Here is a 20,404-nt window from a genome sequence, read left to right on the forward strand (position 1 = left end):
CTGTTTCCTTTTGGCAAAAGTCCTCAGATAGGACTGTTCGTAATTTCTGTCTCTGGTTTTTCTCTTCCCCTCCTTCTTTTTGGAACTCACTCCAACGAGGCTCTCTTCTCCCCATGTGCACATATCCGGCTGCTTACTCAACATCTCCTTTCTTAGATGTCTATTAGGCATCTCAAACTTAACGTGTTCCAGATAGCTCCTGATTTTTTCCCTCCTAGGCCTTTACAAGTGCACGTGGACACACATAGCCTCCCCCCCCCCAAACCCATCCTCTTGCCTAGATTTATTTTTCTCCTTAACTTTTTATACAGGTGATTATAAGTGAATGTTGTCTCCCACCAGGATAAGAGTAAAGTTCGTGATAGCACTGTTACAGTTTTGTTCATTGCTGTATCTCCAGTGCCTGGTACATGGAAATGTTGGTACATGTAAATGTTTTCTAAATTAATATACTATCTCTCTGGGGAGAAAGTTTCAAAAACATTTCACATTACAGTGCTTGATGCATACATTTGATTAATGCTGTTCAATTATATTGTGTAGAAATAATTCTAGTTATAGCCCACTGATGCCCACTACATTTATTTCACTACCTATTAATGGACAGTTCAACAAACAGTGATATAGAGGCTAGGCATATGTTGTGCCACCTTCCTGCCTAACTCCCCCACATCCTTAAAGCAGCCGTCCTATAAGAAATGACTGAGGAGTGAAAGTGTCCTTTGGGGGTAAAGGTTGTAGAATTGAAGCATCATTTCTTGTGTCAGGCTTCCCACAGATCAGTTACAAATACCCCTCATTTAATTGGGGTTCACTTTTCTGAGATAACATTGCCAAGAACTAGGGAGATAGCTTAAAAGCACTCTGTGAACATTGAGTTTAGATCTCAGAGTCTATGTTACTGGAATAGTAAAATGTATTTCCTTGACACGGTGTGCTTATTATGAAAACATTGTACAAAACTCCAGAGAAAGTTAAATTCCCTATATAATATTCCTTTGGCCCTCCAGCAACCACTGATGTGTTTGTAGCCTTTTAGGGTTTTAAATGTATTCACAGACACACACACAAAGCTGTTCTGATGTGCATTCCCTCCACCGGTGGCTACTGAAGTGCCCGTTTCTCCTGGGCCTTCCCTCCGCTGTGGCTTAGTCGTGTTTTTGCTCTTTGTGAAATGGGCAGAGAATAGTGATTATTTTACTTTCCTGCTCTCTAATTTTTAGTGAGGCTGAGCGTTTTTCATATGTTTAAGATCCACTTCTGTGTCTTTTCTCTTTGAATTACCTGTTTTTATCTTTGCCCCTTCTATTACTGGTTTGTTGTTGTGGTTTTTTTTTTGTCAAATCTGTTGATGGTTTTCTTTTTGGCTTCCAGGCCTCACTAAGGAAGGCTCCCCAGTACAAAAATTACTTCCTGTTCTCTTAAGTACTTTTCTAATACTGTAAATTCATACCCTGTCTGGTATATGGCCACGTATATGATTTTCTTTAATCCATATATAACGTGTAGCCCCACACCCATTAATTAAATAATCCATCTTTCTTTCCTGCTTGAGCCATCACCTTTGTCATATGCTCAGTCTCCATAGGTAAGCAAGTCTGTTTGAGGACTCTCAAATCTATTCCATTTTTGTTTTGGGTTTTTGTTTTGTTTCTGTTTTTCTCTATTTCATGAGAAAATATACTACTGATATTTATAGTAACTTTGTAGTATAGTTAATTTGTGATTGACATTTTTCCTTTTTGAAGTTTTCTTGATCATTGTTTTTATTTATTTTTTTTAAGTTTATTTATTTTGAAAGAAACAGAGCACAAGAGGGGAAAGGGCAGAGAGAGCGGGAGAGAGAGAATCCCAAGCAGGCTCCACATGGCCAGTGTGCAGGGCGTGCAGAGCCCGACTCTCAGGGTTCGAACCCATGAAACTGTGGGTTTTGTTACCTGAACCAAAACCAAGAGTCGGACACTTAACTGACTGAGGCAAGCCACCCAGGTGCCCCGTTTCCCCCCAACTTTTTAAATGCTCTTCAGTAAAGTTTTATAATTTTCTTCTTACAGGCCTTGTGCTTTTTTTTTTTTGTAAGTTTATTTTGTTACTATTGTGGGTAGGTTTTTTTTTTTTCACCATTACTTTTGTGAAATTAATTATTTCGCATGCTCTGGGTAGACTGGCCCAGACTGGCCTATCTGTAAGTCATAAATTTTTCCTTGTCTAATATTTGCACCTTTTTGTTTTGTTTGTGTAATTTATGACCAAAATCTCTGGAATAATTTACAAGTTGAGGGCATGATGATCTTTTTCTCTGCAGTTGGAAACTTCTAGTGGTTTACCTTAAAGGTGCTATTCATTTTTTCATGGAAAGTTAAGGAAGTTACTCTTCAATAATCTAGTTTCTCCCTTGTTTCTAGAACTAGGAACATAAAGCTTTCTTCCCACAAGTCTCTGTTTTGAACCTCCACAATGTCTAGGTCCCAGCACAGGTCCCTGTGTTCTGTCTGCTGTTGTGGCTCTGCTCTCTGCTGTGACAGCCCCATGGTCACTTGGCTCTGACAAGTGGCCCTTTCTCAAACGGCTTGGCATCATTAGTTATGTGAGTGGTGGTATAGAAATTTTGGTATAGAGTAGGGAATAATAATTATAGCTCACACATACTGAGTACTTACTGTATGCCAAGCCCCGCTCTTGTTTTGTGTGTAGTAACCCTTTAATCTTGAAAAAAATCCTATGAGATGGGTTTTATTAATATCATTTTACAGATAAGGAAACTGACGCAGAAGAGATTTAACATTTTTCACACAGTCCCACAATTAGTAGACATTGATCTTTGCTCAATAAATGGTTACCCTGCAAGGCTTCACATTCTTTTCTTTTTTTTCTTTTCTTTTCTTTTCTTTTCTTTTCTTTTCTTTTCTTTTCTTTTCTTTTCTTTTCTTTCCTTTTTTTTCTTTTCTTTTCCTTTTCGCAAGGCTTCACATTTCTTACTACGCAAGGATGATAATGATCTAGAGGCAGTTACAAAGTATCTATTTACATTTCAGACTATTTTGTCTTGGAAGGTTGCAAGTGAATAACATAACTGAAAAAATAAGCATCGCTCCCTAACAACATCAGGTAAATGAGGCCTTCTTGCATTTGGCTCCACAGACCATCTCTCTGGCAGCCAGATTGGCTGTTAATTGAAAATGCATCTGAGAAGAGAACCTCAAGGGCATAGGGGATGATGGTTTATCCCTTGAAAAAACGATAGGAAAGTGTGTCTAAATTGAGTTCTTAAGCATATATATAAATACACACACACACACACACACACACACACACACACACACACCCATATACACTTAAGAAAAAAGATTGAAAATTTTTAATAACCCAGAAAAGAAATAAGGTTTTCAGTTTTGGTTTCTGAGTCTTACAGTGCACTTAAGTTTTAGTATTTTCTTTTGCCACACAGAACGTATTGAGCCCAGTCACACAATGTATTGAGCCCAGTTACGAGTAGGTTAATGAGAAGGAGTTACAGTTCTGAAACTGAAATCAGATTCTGTTTTTGTTTCATTTGATAGGAAAACAAATCATAGTTTTTCAGTAATCAGTGCTTGTCAGTTTTTCCTTTAAGATGTGTATTTTTCAGAAAATAAAAAAAATTAAAAAGGGGCTCCAGGGTGGCTCAGTCAGTTGAGCATCCGACTCTTGATTTCAGCTCAGGTCATGATCCCAGGGTCATGGGATCGAGCCCCTCATCAGATTTTGCACTGAGCATGGAGCCTGCTTAAGGTTCTCTCTTTCCCTCTTCCTCTCTCCCTCACTCACACACTCACTCTGTCTCTAAAATAAAATTTAAAAAAAGATGTATTTTTCTTCCTGCCATCATTCTTTATCTCATTCCTGGATAATACAGTAGTCTTGTTAAGAACTAGTTAGTTCTTGGGGCGCCTGGGTGGCGCAGTCGATTAAGCGTCCGACTTCAGCCAGGTCACGATCTCACGGTCCGGGAGTTCGAGCCCCGCGTCGGGCTCTGGGCTGATGATGGCTCAGAGCCTGGAGCCTGTTTCCGATTCCGTGTCTCCCTCTCTCTCTGCCCCTCCCCCGTTCATGCTCTGTCTCTCTCTGTCCCAAAAATAAATAAACGTTGAAAAAAAAATATTAAAAAAAAAAAAGAACTAGTTAGTTCTTTACCTCTTGTTTTTAAATTCTGTATCCTGACCCTATTGATAAATAATATTAAAACATCAATTTTATTATGACATTTCCCTGCTTTAGAAACAAATTCTGATTTTCATATGATACGATTTTCATTTAACATCTTAAAAATTGGATATATTTTGGGGTGCCTGAGTGGCTCAGTCGGTTAAGCGTCCAACTTCAGCTCAGGTCATGATCTCTTCTTGGTCTGTGAGTTCAAGCCCCACATGCTGACAGCTCAGAGTCTGGAACCTGCTTCGGATTCTGTGTATCCCTTTCTCTCTGCCCCTCCCTGACTCACGCTGTGTGTGTGTGTGTGTGTGTGTGTGTGTGTGTGTGTGTGTGTGTGTCTCCCTCAAAAATAAATAAAACTTAAAAAAATAATAATAAAATTGGATATATTTTTACAGGCAAAATCTTTGTTTAAAAGACTTCAAGCTTCAACAACCTTTCTTTGCTTACTTTGACTAAAGAGATAAATGTACCAAAACCCAAGTGTGGCTAGGTAAAGCAAAAGGGGATATGTTAGAATTCCTGGAATTTTACATGGAACCCTCAGGAGAGTGAAGACTTACACTTGGGAATGGGCAGGAATGAAGCATCTTTGGAGTCAGGAAGCAGGAACCATAGCAGCAGTCCCGCAGCACAGGTGTCCTTAGCCTCTCATCTGCCAGAACACAGTGGATGCCAGTCATTCTTCAGATCTGTGTCCCTCTGCCCAAGATGTCAGTCCCTGGGCCTTGCCCATCCAACACGAGTCAAGGGTCTGTTTCTAGTTTGTAGTTGTTTTTTGTCCAATTTGACATTATGCATTAGATTGAAGAAATCTTTAATCCCAGTGAGTGATGCAGCATTTTTAGATTGAGGTTAAAAGCCCATCTGTGATGATGGAAGGAAAAGTAGGCATTCTCTCTCTAGTTTGTGGCTAGAAACGAAACAATAGATTCACAAAAAAGCTTCCACTTTGTTAAATGTCTAGCTACATAGAATATTGTACATTAGTACATTCCTTTTAAATATCGGATACCTCAAAGAGCACTTGTATAATATTTAGCCGCTGGTTTCTCCCTTCAGCTACTCCCATTTTCATGTTAGTGGTAAGCTGGTGGGCGGTTGTTTTGTGTGTCTCCCACCCTGTGGCACAGAGTACGTGTGAATATGTATGTATGTATTTATATATATTTTTAGATTTATATATGTATATACTTGTAATTAATATGTGGATTGGCAGGTATAAAAAATGGTTGTGTGGCAGAATTTTGCAGTTTTGCATTTTTCATTCTAGTACATCATGACTCCTGAGTCTCCCTAACTCTTCTTTATTTCTGATTCTGAGAAATGTACCATTAGTTGCCTGGTATTGACTCTGGCCCCGGGATGGAATCATTGTTAAGATGTAGAGTAAAAACTTCACCGAGTTACGTATCACGAAAGAACAAATTACCTGTCTGTCCCATCTTCCTGATCATGGTCGGGGGAGTTACAGGAGCTGCTGAAATGGAATTCTGACACTGGGCATTATGCCCTCCCCTGGGCAACTAGAAGCTGTTTTTCTGCCAAGCTGACATCTGGTTTCTGAGGACCATGTGTGTCTTCCCTTCACCCCGACTCTGATCTAAATACTGATGGAGCGCACTCCAAGCAGTAATGACTCAGTGTAATAGAAGTGATAGACTTCTTTCAGAGTCTCCTTCACAGCTGTTTGCTGCTCTGAAATTATCCCTTTTTTTTCTCCTATGTTTAAAAAAAATTTTTTAATTTATTTTGAGTGAGAGAGAATGTGAGTGGCGGAGGGGCAGAGAGAGAGGGAGAGAGAGGATCCCAAGCAGGCTCCACACTGACAGTGTGGGGCTCAATCCCACAAACTGAATTCATGACATTAGCCGAAATCAAGAGTTGGCTGCTTAACCAGCTGAGCCACCCAGACTGAGTACTTTCAAAAAAAGATGATAAGGGGGGAGGAGGAAAAAAAAAGATAAATGAAGGAGAAAAGCCAGAGTAGTTAACTTGTGTTAAGAAAGTTTGTACTCCTAGGACCGCCTGAGTGGCACTGTCGGTTAAGCGGCCGACTTCAGCTCAGGTCGAGATTTCATGGTTCGTGAGTTCGAGCCCCACATCGGGCTCTGTGCTGACAGCTCGGAGCCTGGAGCCTGCTTCAGATTCTGTGTCTCCCTCTCTCTCTGCCCCTCCCCTGCTCATGCTCTGTCTCTGTCTCTCAAAAATAAACGTTAAAAAAAATGTTTAAAAAAAAAAAAAAGTTGTACTCCCTTTGACCTGCAATTCTATTTCATATAATTTGCCTTTAGTCATAATCCTTAGTTGAAAGATGTATGCAGAAAGTTCATTTCAGTTTTAGCTACTTAGAGAAAATTCGGCAATGACCTGTATTTGTAACCAGCTTACCAACTTAGTAAAGTGTGTGTACACACACACACACAACACACACACACACACACACATGCAGTCACCAAAAGTAATGGCATAGTTTATTGACTGATTGATTTGTAATGAGATTTGTGATACGGAGTAATGTTTGTTGTTGTCTGAGAAGCGAATTGCAGAGCGGCACTTATGTGCCCCCATCTGTATAGAGTGTACGTACACTTCTGTGTGTATCTTCCCTTAGAGCAATGTCTCGAAGTATGTTTAAACAGTGGTTATCTGGAGTGGGATTAGGAGAGTTCTTTACTAGTTGATAACCCATGCTGGGAACCAAAGCTATGATGTTGAAGGGCCTCTATCCCTTTAGTGATTTTTATACCATATTAATAGTTTTCAAGGAATTTTAATATTGTTACTAATAATTATGGTTCTTGAATCTCATTTCTAGTTTTTTTATATTATGGAACCTATGAAAACATGAGGACGACAGTTTGTTTTCTAACTCTACTAGACTTGAATATCTTAGTATTTTAATTGTGTCTTTAACTTACGCCTTTTAGCACCTCTGCCTTAGTTTATTTGTTTTCTCAGGGTAGGGGCCATATTTGGTAAAGTTCATCTATGTATCATCTGGGATAGTATGTCCTGGAAATAAACATCCTTTTTTAAAAAAAATCCTTAAATGTGAAATATAGTCCCACTAGTTTGTGTAACAAATCATTTTTTTGTCTGTTCAGGTGTAGAGTTTGGTGCTCGAATGATAACTATTGATGGAAAACAGATAAAACTTCAGATATGGGATACGGTAAGTATAGCAAATACATTGTATGCCCTCAGTAAAGTTGTTCTATGAAAGTACAGTGTCTTGTTTTGTTTTGTTTTGTTTTGTTTTGTTTTGTTTTGTTTTAATGTCGTTTTATGCCTATTATGATTTGTTAGGCACCAGCATCCACATAGCCATGAGATGAAATGTGGTGCCAGAAAAGATTAGGTGTTCTTATGCAGTGTTTTCAACAGGTGTATCACAGGCCTTGGGTGTAGGTGAACGTGTCTGAACACATGCTCGTGCTGTGTGGTCTAAATGGAAATGCTCCAGAAACTGTTTTTAAGAAAATAAAGCAGCATATCTAAAGTACACCTACAAAATAAAATATGAATGTAAACACGATAGAGTCACTTGATCTGACCGCTTATTAATTTTAAAAGTTTGGTTTAAAACATAAAAAATAGAAGTTTGATTTAGTCCCAACCACTTGAAGCAGCCTTGCTCCCAGCCCTAATTCTCCCTCCCATTTATGTTCACCGAGTGTCTGTTCCATGCTGTGCTATAGAGTTTTTAGTACCAGTTTGTGATCTAAACCGCACAACAGGATACTGTTTTCTCTTTCCTCCCGACTTAAGTGTATAATAGAGAAGTTACTTTGTTACATACAATGGATACCTTAAGGTAACGGTTCTCAAACTTTTTGGTCTCAGAATCCCTTTCTTTATACTTTTAAAAATTAATGAGGACTCCAAAGAGCCTTTGCTTATGTGCCTTATAGCTATCAATATTTACATTACAAAACTGAGAAACTTATAAATACCCAATTAGTAATTCACTTGAAGATAAGTATAATAAACTTCTTATGTGTTAGGATCAACAAAGCAATTTTTATGAGAATTGACTGGTTTTCCAAAACAAAAACTTTGTTTTTCTAGTGAGAAGAGTGTCATTTTGTTACGTTTTGAAAAACCTCTTCACTGTCTGCTTAATAGAAAACAGCTTGAATTCTCATACCTGCTTCTGCATAGGGTCTAATGTGTATTGTTTAGTTGGAGTATATGAAGAAAATATAACCTCGGGGTGCCTGGGTGGGTTAGTCGGTTAAGCGTCCGACTTCGGCTCAGGTATGATGTCATGGTCCATGAGCTAGAACTCCACGTAGAGTGGTCAGTACAGAGCCTGACTAGGATGCTCTGTCCCCGCCCCCCCCCCAGCCCCCTCCCCCAGCATGCGCTCTCTCTCAGAAATAGACATTAAAAAAAAGAAAAGAAAATGCAACCTCACACAAATAAGTAGTTGGGAAATGGAGAACCTCATAGACCCTTAAAGGGCTAGGGACTCCCGGGAGTCCTGGGATCACGCTTTGAGAACCACTGCCGTAGGGCAATTAGGACTTAATTCTTTACAGAACCCTAATTGAGAAAACCCAAAAGGTCGCCTGTTATGACAAAGCAAATTCTCTAAACTAGTAAATGAAATTTAAAAGATGGGGAATTTTATCATTATATTCCCCTGTCCGTTTTTTCTCTTGTCGCTCAGTCTTAGTTTCTTAGCTGTCACCTATAATAGTTATTGAAGAAAGGAACCTTGGAGGATTCTCGGTCTCACAGATTGGAGAACATCTCACAACAAGACCCAGCCAGTTGCTGCAGCCTGTTGTGACACCTAGGTTTCCTGATACTTCCTACATATCACATAGTAAATCCCTGAGATGGAAACCCCTAAATCTCTATCTTGCTCTGTTCCAGAGTTATATATTGAACTCAAGGTTCTTGTGGTTTCTTATCTCTTCTTTTTAAGTGAAGATTTATGCTTTTACTGTTTCTTAGCATTCCCCTCCCCCACCCCGAGCCTGTAGTGTCTCATAACTTTTTTGATTTATAGTCTCTCGGGTGACATGATTTCAGAACTGCTTGGAAAAGAGAAAAATGAAATATGCAAAGTCCCTTCCTTCCTAGAGATTTAAAATTAATGCTCTCCAGCCGAAAGGAAGTATTCTCTCCTGTGTTAAAAGAGTTTATTCTTCTTTTTCAGAAGTGGGTGGTTTTATGTAAGCTAGCTTGCTTTCTTAGCTAATAAACTCGTGCAGGACACATCCTGCCGTGTAGGGTTGTGTGAACCAAACCACTTGCTCTTCTGTAATAAGTATGCCTTTCATACCTTGCACTTTGCATGAATACTTGCTGTGCTTGAAGTACGTTCCCCCCGTTTTCCATTTAAGACCAGCTCAGATGTCAATTCTGGAGCCTCTGTGACACCCATGAGATAGCTGATTCTCCCCATAATTTATGTATATTTCTGTTACAGCTCTGCTCCTGTTGTTATCATAGTTGTTTGTTCACCAGCCTCATAATAATCATGAGGGAAAGGACCCTCTGTATCCTACTCAACTTTGTATCTTGCATTCATAGTGTACTGGCTGATGTTTGGTAAATTTTATTGAATGAGTAAGTAAAGAATCTCATTCTAAACAGTCTGTAGGATCATTGGATGCATTCAAGAGACGTTATTGCTAAAGTACATAGTTCCATAGGGAAGGTTAATTTCATAGTGAAAATTATGTGACATTATGGACACAAAGCACCTTGTTGTGGTTTATTCTCATTTATCCGGTTGTCCTTCTGTCCTTGAGGTGTTCTCTTAAATAATTCCTGCCCTCCAGTTTTTGAACCTTGAACAAGTCATTCATTCCCCAATTGTTTCTGTTGTAGGTTAACTAGTCCTGTCTTTCCCCCCCTTGCTTATGAGTTGATTATTTTACATTTCAGTGATCTGTCAGAAGAAATCTGTTGTGTTAGGTATTGAGCTCCAGGTTCTTGTGGTTATTTAATAATTGCTGTCATAATTGCTTATTTTAGACAGCATGAAAGAGAATTAGAAAAACAACAACACCTTGTTCATACTTCCTCTAGAAAGGCAGAGTGATAGTCTTCTTTCCTCTATCTAAAACGGAGAGACTGGTACCATTGAAGACATCATGACTCCCAGGAAAGAAGTCCAGGCCTCCCGCATGGCAGGTGCTAGGCACCAGTAGCCTGTCTCAGATTTTAAAGAGTGTTCAGAAAACTTACTACTTTTGTTATGTATGTATTTAAATCCAAGTTAGTTAACATATAGTGTAATAATGATTCCAGGAACAGAATTTAATGATTCATCACTTATGTAACACCCAGTGCTCATCCCTACAAGTGCCCTCCTTAATGCCCGTTGCCTATTTACCCCATCCCCCCACCCAACACCCTGCCAGCAACCCTCAGTTTGTTCTCTGTATTTAAGAGTATTTATGGTTTGTCTCCTGCTCTATTTTTGTATTATTTTTGCTTCCCTTCCCTTATGTTCATGTTTTGTTTCTTAAATTCCACATAGGGGTGAAGTCATATGATGCTTGTCTTTCTCTGACTTTTTCGCTTAGCATAATACACTCTAGTTCCATCCACATTTTTGCAAATGGCAAGATTTCATTCTTTTTGATCAGTGAGTAATATTCCATTGTATGTGTGTGTGTGTGTGTGTGTGTGTGTGTGTACACACACACACACACACACACACACACACACACCACATCTCCTTTACCCATTCATCGATGGACATTTGGGCTCTTTCCATGCTTTGGCTATTGTCGATAGTGCTGCTATAAACATCGGGGTGCACGTGCCCCTTTGAAACAGCATTTTTGTATCCTTTGGATAAATACCTAGTGGTACAATTGCTCAGTCATAAGGTAGTTCTTGTTAACTTACTACTATTGAAAGTTGCTTCTTGAATCTCTGCCTTAGAGGTTTTCATCTTACTTTCGTACCTAACTTCCAAAACTGTTTTAATAGATGCTCTGTTACACACATTATGGTTCTTTCCACGCTTAGTTTTATATCTGAATGGAACATGGTTTCCGTATCGTTAATGTTTTGCAGCGTGCTTATACATTTGGATAGGAAACTACATTTTTAGTAGCAAGGATCGTGTCTATTCCTGGCTCAGAACATTTACAGAACCATCCTAGAGCCTTCAGGGAAAAATATGCCAAATGTTATTATTTGTTTCATCAGCCTTAAAGAAGTGATTTTTTTTCCCCCAGTGACTCAGTATCTTAGGATGTTTGTCATCCACTGTATATCCATTTCCATTTACACAAAATAAGGAGTTTTCTCCCAGAATTTCCACATCTACCGTCTTTGCTTTTTTTTTTTTTTTTTTTTTTTTTTTTTGCCTTTTTGAAAATAGTAAGTATAGTTGCCAGCAGATAGTCCCCAGAGGGCTTGCTGGTAGCAGTGGTAACAGTGTAACAGTCCCTCCCTTAAAGCACTTTCCTTGGGCCCTGTGCAAATTTTTTTTTTGTTTTATCAGAAGTCGACTGTGTGATATTCTTAGTCTCTGTCAGGGTAAATCAAAGAAGAAAACAAATTGTAGCCAGTTCTTATTCCATGACTGATGGAAGGAGGACGTAAGAAGTCCACTCTCGCTCTCACACCCTCATCCAGCTTTTACCCACTTTGTTTTGTGTTCTTACTCTTCTTTATGTTTTTTGTCACATCTTTCTTTCTTTCTTTCTTTCTTTCTTTCTTTCTTTCTTTCTTTCTTTCTTTCTTTCTTTCCTTTTCTTTTCTTTTCTTTTTTCTTTTTCTTTTTCTTTTTCTTTTGTAGTTTAAGATTTTATTGCATTTCTTTTTCCCTTAGCATACATGTACCCCTGGAGGCATCAAATGAAAGTACTATTTTAACCTAACCTGGAACAGTTCTCATCTGAATCGGTTGTGCCACCAACTTGATACAGTTAGGTTCATTTGTTTGTTTTCAAGTTTTAGGGATTTCTCATTTCTTATTTTTTTGAATTACGAAACGTCAGATGTTTCCACAGTGCAGAACGTGAAACCGTGTGCACTCATAGCAGTCTGGCCTCCATCCTTGTCCCTTTTACTGTGTTCCCTTCTGAACTATTTCAGAGTTGCAGACACCGTCCTTCATACCTCGGCACACATCCTCTAAGGGTATGCTCCCCCCTAAACGCAGTACCATTATCCCGTCACAGATATTTAACGAAGACACTAAAATTGCCTTCTATACCAGTCTCCTATTCCCAGTGTTCAAATTTCCTGTTGTTCTCAAAATGTACTTTCACTTAGGGGTGCCTGGGTGGCTCAATCGGTTCAGCACCCGACTTCGGCTCAGGTCATGATCTCACAGTTCATGAGTTTGAGCCCCGCATCGGGCTCTGTGCTGACAGCTCAGAGCCTGGAGTCTGCTTCGGATTCTGCGTCTCCCTCTCTCTCTGCCCCTTCCCCGCTCATGCTCTGTCTCTCTCTGTCTCTCAAAAATGAATAAACATTAAAAAAAAAAAATGTACTTTCACTTAAAAAAATTCCATGGTTCGGGGCGCCTGGGTGGCGCAGTCGGTTAAGCGTCCGACTTCAGCCAGGTCACGATCTCGCGGTCCGTGAGTTCGAGCCCCGCGTCGGGCTCTGGGCTGATGGCTCGGAGCCTGGAGCCTGTTTCCGATTCTGTGTCTCCCTCTCTCTCTGCCCCTCCCCCGTTCATGCTGTGTCTCTCTCTGTCCCAAAAATAAACGTTGAAAAAAAAATTAAAAAAAAAAAAAAATTCCATGGTTCAATCAAGATCTCCCTCGCATTTGATTATCGTGACTCTTTTAATCTAAAACAGTCCCCACCCCAGCCCCATTGACCTTCTGAAGTTGTTTTGTTTCCTGTAACTTGCATTTCACCCAGTATGTCTTTGGGGTAGGTTCCTATAAGTGGGATTGTTTAGGCACAAAATAAATGCATAGGCGGTCTTGCTGGAGATTAACCCATGACTCTTCCACTTTGCGCGTCCACTGGTACAGCAAGTGCTATTTTCCCACAGCCTTGTTAACAGTGAACCGCCAGAATATTGGGTGTTCTTTTTTGCAGTCTGATAGGTGGAAAATGTATCAAAGTAGTGTTTTTTTTTAATTAAATTTATTTATCTTAAATTCAAGTCAATTAACCTGCAGTGTAGTATTGGTTCAGGAGTAAAATTTAATGATTCATCACTTCCATATAACACCCAGTGCTCATCCCAACAAGTGCCCTCAATGCCCATCACCCATTTAACCCATCTCCCTCCCCACCTCCCCTCCAGCAACCCTCAGTTTGTTCTTTGTATTTAAGAGTCTCTTGTGGTTTGCCTCCTTCTCTGTTTTTATCTTATTTTTCCTTCCCTTCTCATATGGTCATCTGTTTTGTTTCTTAAATTCCACATGTGAGTGCAATTATATGGTATCTGTTTTTCTCTGACTTATTTCACTTAGCATAATACACTCTAGTTCTGTCCATGTTGGATGGAATCTAAATCTTGCAGATGGCAAGATTTCATTCTTTTTGATCATTAAGTAGTATCCCATTGTATATGTATACCACATCTTCTTTATTCATTTACCTTTTCCGGTATATCCAAAAAAATTTAATTCTCTCCCCCCAAATTTGTAGCGTAAATGTTTTAAGTCTAGGTTTCTTCTCAGCGTCCCTCAAAATACTTTAAGTTTACAGATATTTTATACATCAAACAATACATTGGAACTAGTATTATTGGTAAATGTGCGAAGTCATGTGCCTGCATGCTAAAAAAGTACCTTTTTAGCACCTCACAGGCATTTTTTGGTCCTTTGTAAAATGTGTCCATTTATAACTCAACTTCTTACCAAAAACAATGGGTGTTTTTTATAGCTCAGTGCGGCGGTAAGGATGGCTGACCAGGCAAAGGGCCTGGAACCAAGCACTGGGACACAGTCCTGCCTCTGCCCCTCCTCTCTGCTCCCATCCCACCCGCCCCGGGAGTGGGGAGGCTTTTGCCTCCTTCAGCAGTTGTCGTCAACCTTCTCTTGAACAACTACAGGGGCAGGAAAATACCTTAGACATCCATTCGACTCTCCTATTTACCTCCCATCTGCGGTCTCCAGTTTCTCTTAAGTGGCGGTGTTAAAAGAGTCTGAAATCCTCTCTTTTTTTAAGTAAATATTCTTAATTTTTTAAAAGAATTTAACATAGATATTCACAACCATGTTTCTCTTCTCAAGATGATCTACTTTGGTTTCTGTAGGAAACTCCCTTAAAAAGCTTTAAATAGTGCAGGTTGACTTTTTCTGTGTCCTTGCTGTGGTGACTGAGGCAGCCTAAAAATCACTTTGATTTCTACTGGTATTATTGTCATCCAAAACAGAAGTCTGGTCATGCATGTAGATCTCAAAATCTTTTTCCTTAATGAGAGCAGTTCCTTGATCACAGGTCTACATTTTTAGGTTGAGTCTGTTAGTCAAGTACCTGAGATTCCATTCTTGGGCCTGGACAACTTAACTTGGCTACTTAGAAATCCTTGTTTTCTTCTTTTTTGGTGCTTGGCTGGGTTCTATATAGCTGGCATTGTTAGACAAATGGCTAACAGGGAACAGAGGTATTACTATAATACTGATTGTCACAAATCTTATTTTTCAAACTTTATCAGCCCTTTGGGATCAATCAAGGTAACATAATTTGAGAGCCTGCCATATATACTTCAGTGTTCTGAGTTAGGCTATCCCTCAAGGAGAACTAAACAGGAAACAAGACCAGCATTTGAACAGTGTGTGCTTTTATATAATCAATAACACTAGAACCAAATGATCACATGGACGTGCTCTTGGGTGTGTGAGGAGAACTAGATAACTGCGGGCTGTGGTAGACTAGCTTCCTAGCTTTGTGAGAGAATCAGGGGGCTTGAACTGGTCCTCAGAGGAAATGGAAATTGGGGAGGTGGAGGAAAGCAGTTCTTCAGGCAGAGTTACACAGGCACAAAGGCAGGAATGTTCAGAAGATAGGCAGAGTATCAGTAGGAAAAAAAGTTGGCTGTATGAACAAGACTTTTATCGAATAAGAAGATACAATTCTAGAGAAACAGATCAGATTCCCAAGAGATCAAGACTTAAATTCAGGATGGTTAGGAATTTTTGAGCGGTAGCTTACTGTGTGTAAAGTTGTATGTTCTAGAGGTAACAAGAGAGGAGGAGGAGTTAAGTTCCCGGCCTGGTTACCGCAAAAATTGTTAGCGACAGACAGGCACATGGAGAAGTCAATTTGGGGGATATTTATCTGCCAACCGAAGTCAGTTTTAAAGGTATGGGCTATGGGCACCTGGCTGGTTCAGTTGGTAGAACATGCAACTCTTGATCTTGGGGTCATGAGTTTGCGCCCCACACTGCAGGGAGACTGCACTTAAAATTAACACATGAATGAATGAATGGGCTAAAGAATCAAGTTTATTTGATTTAGCAATCCTCACATGGAAAACAGAGGTCTGTAAAGATTCTTTTTCACAGATGCCCTATGACTGTTTCACACTAAGCATCACTGAAAAAATGAGCACCTCCCGTTATCTGGCAAGGCTGGCTTGCTCGGTTCTTTGTTGCATATCTGGGCATCTTGCTGACTTTTTACAGAACTCAAACAGCTGTATTGGGAGCTGATAAACTTATGGCCACTCTAACCAGGTTTTTTTGGTGCTGTTCACTTAGCCAATCGTCCAATTTCCAGTTTCATTAAATGCTTTTTGTTTTTTTAAAACCTTCAGCTACTATTAGGAGTCCCTCTACAAATAATGCTAAATGCTGTTCAGTTTCAAGCTTCTAACATTTCTTGAGGCCAACACCTTATATTGAAGAGGATCAAAATAACATCTATATTTCCTAAGTTGACATTCATTTTTGTGTGAAACATTATAGGTTGATCATCATTTGGTCAGGTTATATTAATTATTTATTTTTATTTTTTTAATGTTAATTTATTTACTGAGAGAGATAGAGAGAGAGAGAGAGAGAGAGAACGAACACGTGAGCAGGGGAGGGGCAGAGAGAGAGGGAGTGAGAAAATCCCAAGCAGGCTCCACGCTGTCGTTGCAGGACCCAATATGGGGCTCAAACCCACGAACCATGACATCATGACCCGAGCCGAAATCAAGAGTCAGATGCTTACCCAGCTGAGCCACCCAGGTGCCCCTCTTAATGTATTTTTTAAAAACTAGATTACTTTGCCTTAATATGTTCAAGGTAATTAACCATTGGGCTAGCTTTATGCAGGTAGTTGTTAAATGTTAAAACATTTTGTGAATAGTTAAGGACGCCATAGTAAAAAAAAAACTTTATTGGGCAAGATTTATTTCAAGGCCATCAATGCCATTAACACACTAGACCAGTGTGTAGGATGTCTTTCTTACCAGTCAGGTCTGAAGAATTCAGAACTATTCTGAATACTGATCTTTGCTTGTTATAAAGTAATCTAGATTTTAAGATGTATAGTTATGTTCATAGTCCTCACTGGGGATGTTTGGCTTTTTATTTGCTCGAGTTTCTGTTTAATTTGTAATGGTAGGCAAAACCAGATTGAATGGATTCAGTATAAAATGCATCGTGTACAAAATTCCATACTGGAACATTTGTTTTTGGTAAAACAATATGGGAAGAATGGAAACGGTGTATAGATTTGTTTTTCTTCTTTTTAAAAATCTGTTTTCCCTTTTACTAAAAATCTTTTTTTTTTGTATTATTTACCAAGACTCCTGTGTTGGTATATATAATTCATAGTGAATGACTCTCTTAAAAATGTAGTCCTTAGTTTTCCCACACTAATAAGCAGTTGAAAAAAATTCCCACAGTGCTTACATTTTGAACTTGGATTTGAAAGGACTTCTTTGGAAAGATACATCTCAATAAATTACATAAAAACAATTTTAATGAATTTCATGCTTCTAGCTAGTATCATCTAATGTTTTAACCTCAAACTATATGAACTGAGTTGGCCATTTGTACAGTTCTTTTATGTTCTTCGTATTCAGTTTAGCATAAGACATTATTCTAAAAGTGCCAGAATTGTTTGCAAGTTACCAAGAGAAGGTCTCATTTTTAGTTTTCACATAGGGGAAGTTATTTTTACTGGATGTTAGCATGTTAGGATTTACCAGTGTCCTCTTCTTTAGGTGGAATGGAGCAATGACCATTTTGTGTACTTGATTAAGACGTTAGGATTCATTCTTTCATTTGAGAGCCTTCCTCCGCATGCCTGTGTGCCAGACCCGGTTCTAGACGCTGGGCGCACCGTCTCCGGGGGAGCACCGGAGGGGACGAGTATAGTGGGAGGGCCAAGAAGACAAGGAATGACGGTGTTGAGTGTTAGAACAAGGCAGAACTTGAGCTGTGTGAATTCTGAGGGTTGGAAGGATTGAGTAGTTGGATTGGAAGGTAAGAAGTCAGAATACAAACATGAATATTTTTCAGGTTAGTAGATTTTGAATATAAAACATTGTGAAAACTGGCTTTGTGTTTACTTACTTTGCATACGTATCTTTTCTTAAAGGTAGAAAAGTGATTAAAACTGTGAGTATTTTTGATAAGACCTGTCTCACTTTTAAGCCCTGAGGCAATCCGTATATCCCTCACCAGCCTTAATGCCACCCGGAGAAGAGAGAAATTAGCTAATTTTGCATAATCTCTGAAGTCTGTTTTCACAAGTGGATAAAAGAAGACTTTTACATCCTGTTGCTTTTTGACAAGCATTATATATCAAATACAGAGGAAATTGATTAAGTGTGGAGAAAAAAATTATATAAATTAAATTCAGAACCATTTTCTGTTTTTCATAATAAAATGATTGCTCAAAGAATTCCATCTGATGACTGTTGAAAGCTCACTGCAGTTTATGATATAACTGATAAAATCTGCATCCTTGGCCTTCCAACAACCTTTACACCAGCAGATGGTGGGCGTAAAGATGTCATTCATCATTTATTTACAATGGACTTTATTTATTCTAGTGTCAACAGCTGCCCCAGGGAGTGGGTTATTGAATTCAAATGTGAGGCTCTGGGTTATTTGCTTCCTTTCAAATTTGTCTTCAGAGCTTAGTTGCTAGGAGTCCATTCTGTGTTCTAATAATGATTCATGTATTGTGAAGCCATTCAGTAAATTGGGTTGTCAGGGATTGCCAAAAAAGGTTTAGAGGTCTTGTTGGGGCGGCTGTGGGGGGGGGGGGGGGTTGGGAGGGGGGGACATGTGCGTCTGGTTGACTTGAGCAGTCGTGGTAGTATTTTGTGACTTTTTCCTAAGACTGGTGAAGTTAGATTTTCTTTCCCTTTGCACGCTTATTCCCTACTTGCCCATATTCTATATATGAATGAAAAGAAAACGTAGAGGACAGTTTATTAAAGAAAACTCTCAACCTTTTCTTTCCTCACAGGCAGGGCAGGAGTCCTTTCGTTCCATCACACGGTCATATTACAGAGGTGCGGCAGGCGCTTTGCTAGTGTATGATATTACAAGGTGAGAACGTGGGATGTGTCCATCCATTTGGTCAGTGCAGAGACTTCCTCTAAGTAAATACGCTTGCCAGTTATCAGAGTATGGCTTTGCCTTTGACCTTAAAACTGAGGTGTCTTGAATTTAAATTTACTACAGAAATCTGCAACTAAATTATTTTCTTATGTAAATAAACACCGAAGTTAATCAATTTGGTAATATTACTTACACATTGGAGTTTTCTAAAGTGGGGTTACATTTCGTTTCCAGATAACCGTACTTGAGATTTGTTTCTCATTACGTAAGTGGATATGGCTAAAAGTAGTTACCTTTAATGGAATGTGTACTGTTCATTGCACACTACTAGGGAGAACACTTTGAAAACAGCAGTCAAATTTTCTCTTATTTTTAGGAGAGATACATTCAACCACTTAACAACCTGGTTAGAAGATGCCCGCCAGCATTCCAATTCCAACATGGTCATTATGCTTATTGGAAATAAAAGGTAAAAAAATTATCTAAAGCTTTTTTGCATTAACGATGAAGATTGTGGATAGCAGTTTGTGTGATAACTGTTAGAGTGCTTATCTTCTACATTTGTCCAAATGTAAGTTATTGGTGTCTTAAATTGCAAAATTTTGAAAATCCTAAGGTGATTCTTTAGTTTTAAAATACAGATGATACGATTTGTGGGACATCATCGTCATTGTCATTATTATTATTGTTATTATTATTAGAAATAGTTTTGGTTGGAAGGTAAACCTTAATCTGAAGGAAGTTCATCTGATTCATAATTGAAATAAAACACTGTAGATCACTGTTAAATGTTATCCAAATTATTTTAAATACTTCACAGTAGAAGTAACAATGTGTGCAGAGTTAAGAAAAAAATATTTTTCTTTTTTTTATGACTTAATGTGCATTAAAAGTTCATATAATACATATATTATTCAGGTGTATTTTCATGAAAGCCCTGAAACACTTCTAATACTCTTTAGTAGATAATCACATTAGTGCTTTTAAACTTACCTCTAAGGCTTTATATTCATGTTATCCTAATGTTTTTTTAATCTCATTTCATTTTATATCTCTAGGGAGCATTATTTGCAGCTAACGTCTTTGTGTTCTACATTTAAAATAATAGTACACGGGAAAACTTTTTTGGCCATAGTTTCTCTAAACTTACAGAGTGTGGGAAAGGCTTCACTAATTTTAGTAGAAAATTACAGTGGCAACAAATAAAACTAGTATTCTAAATTTTCATACTTCTATCTTATCAGTGTTTTTCCTTGTGTCTGAAACCTGGTGGGTGGCAACTTACTGATGGCTTAAATTTGGTTGTTGCCTCTGAGGACCTTATAGTCCCGGTATGCGGAGGAAAAGCATAATATGTACAAAGGTGTTCTCACTACAAAATGGAATGATAATTAAGATTATGGAGGTGTTGGCTAACACCTTGGTGGTAATCATACTGTGTCATATAAATGTATCAAACTAGCACATTGTACAGGTTAAACTTACACAGTATTATGTATCAATTCTATCTCAATAAAAAATAATCCCTAAACAATTCTTAAGAAAGTATTTTCGTCACATCTACTTGATCCCCCCAACTCTAAGCTAGTTACCATGGTCTTCCTAAATTTCCAATATTAGATGATTACTTTCTTATATGTAGAGTCCTTTAATCAAAATAAACACAAAAACAAAAACAAAAAAAAAACCTAAATAAATGGAGAGATACACTGTACTTATTGATTGGAAAACTCATTTTTAAGATGGCAGGT

At 38.6% G+C, this 20,404-nt stretch overlaps 1 protein-coding gene across 2 annotated transcripts in view; it reads left to right on the top strand.

The window, feature by feature from the left end:
* The window catches only part of RAB2A (RAB2A, member RAS oncogene family), an 86,314-nt gene that overhangs the window by 35,127 nt on the left and 30,783 nt on the right, over positions 1 to 20,404 (top strand). For both annotated transcript variants that reach the window (XM_023248779.2, XM_019822712.3), the window contains exons 3-5: positions 7,299 to 7,366; positions 18,559 to 18,641; positions 19,030 to 19,122. In XM_023248779.2, the coding sequence (XP_023104547.1) occupies positions 7,299 to 7,366; positions 18,559 to 18,641; positions 19,030 to 19,122 (244 nt within the window). The remainder of the gene's footprint in view (positions 1 to 7,298; positions 7,367 to 18,558; positions 18,642 to 19,029; positions 19,123 to 20,404) is intronic.

Source organism: Felis catus, chromosome F2, assembly GCF_018350175.1.
Source record: "Felis catus isolate Fca126 chromosome F2, F.catus_Fca126_mat1.0, whole genome shotgun sequence".
Classification (NCBI taxonomy): Eukaryota; Metazoa; Chordata; class Mammalia; order Carnivora; family Felidae; genus Felis; species Felis catus.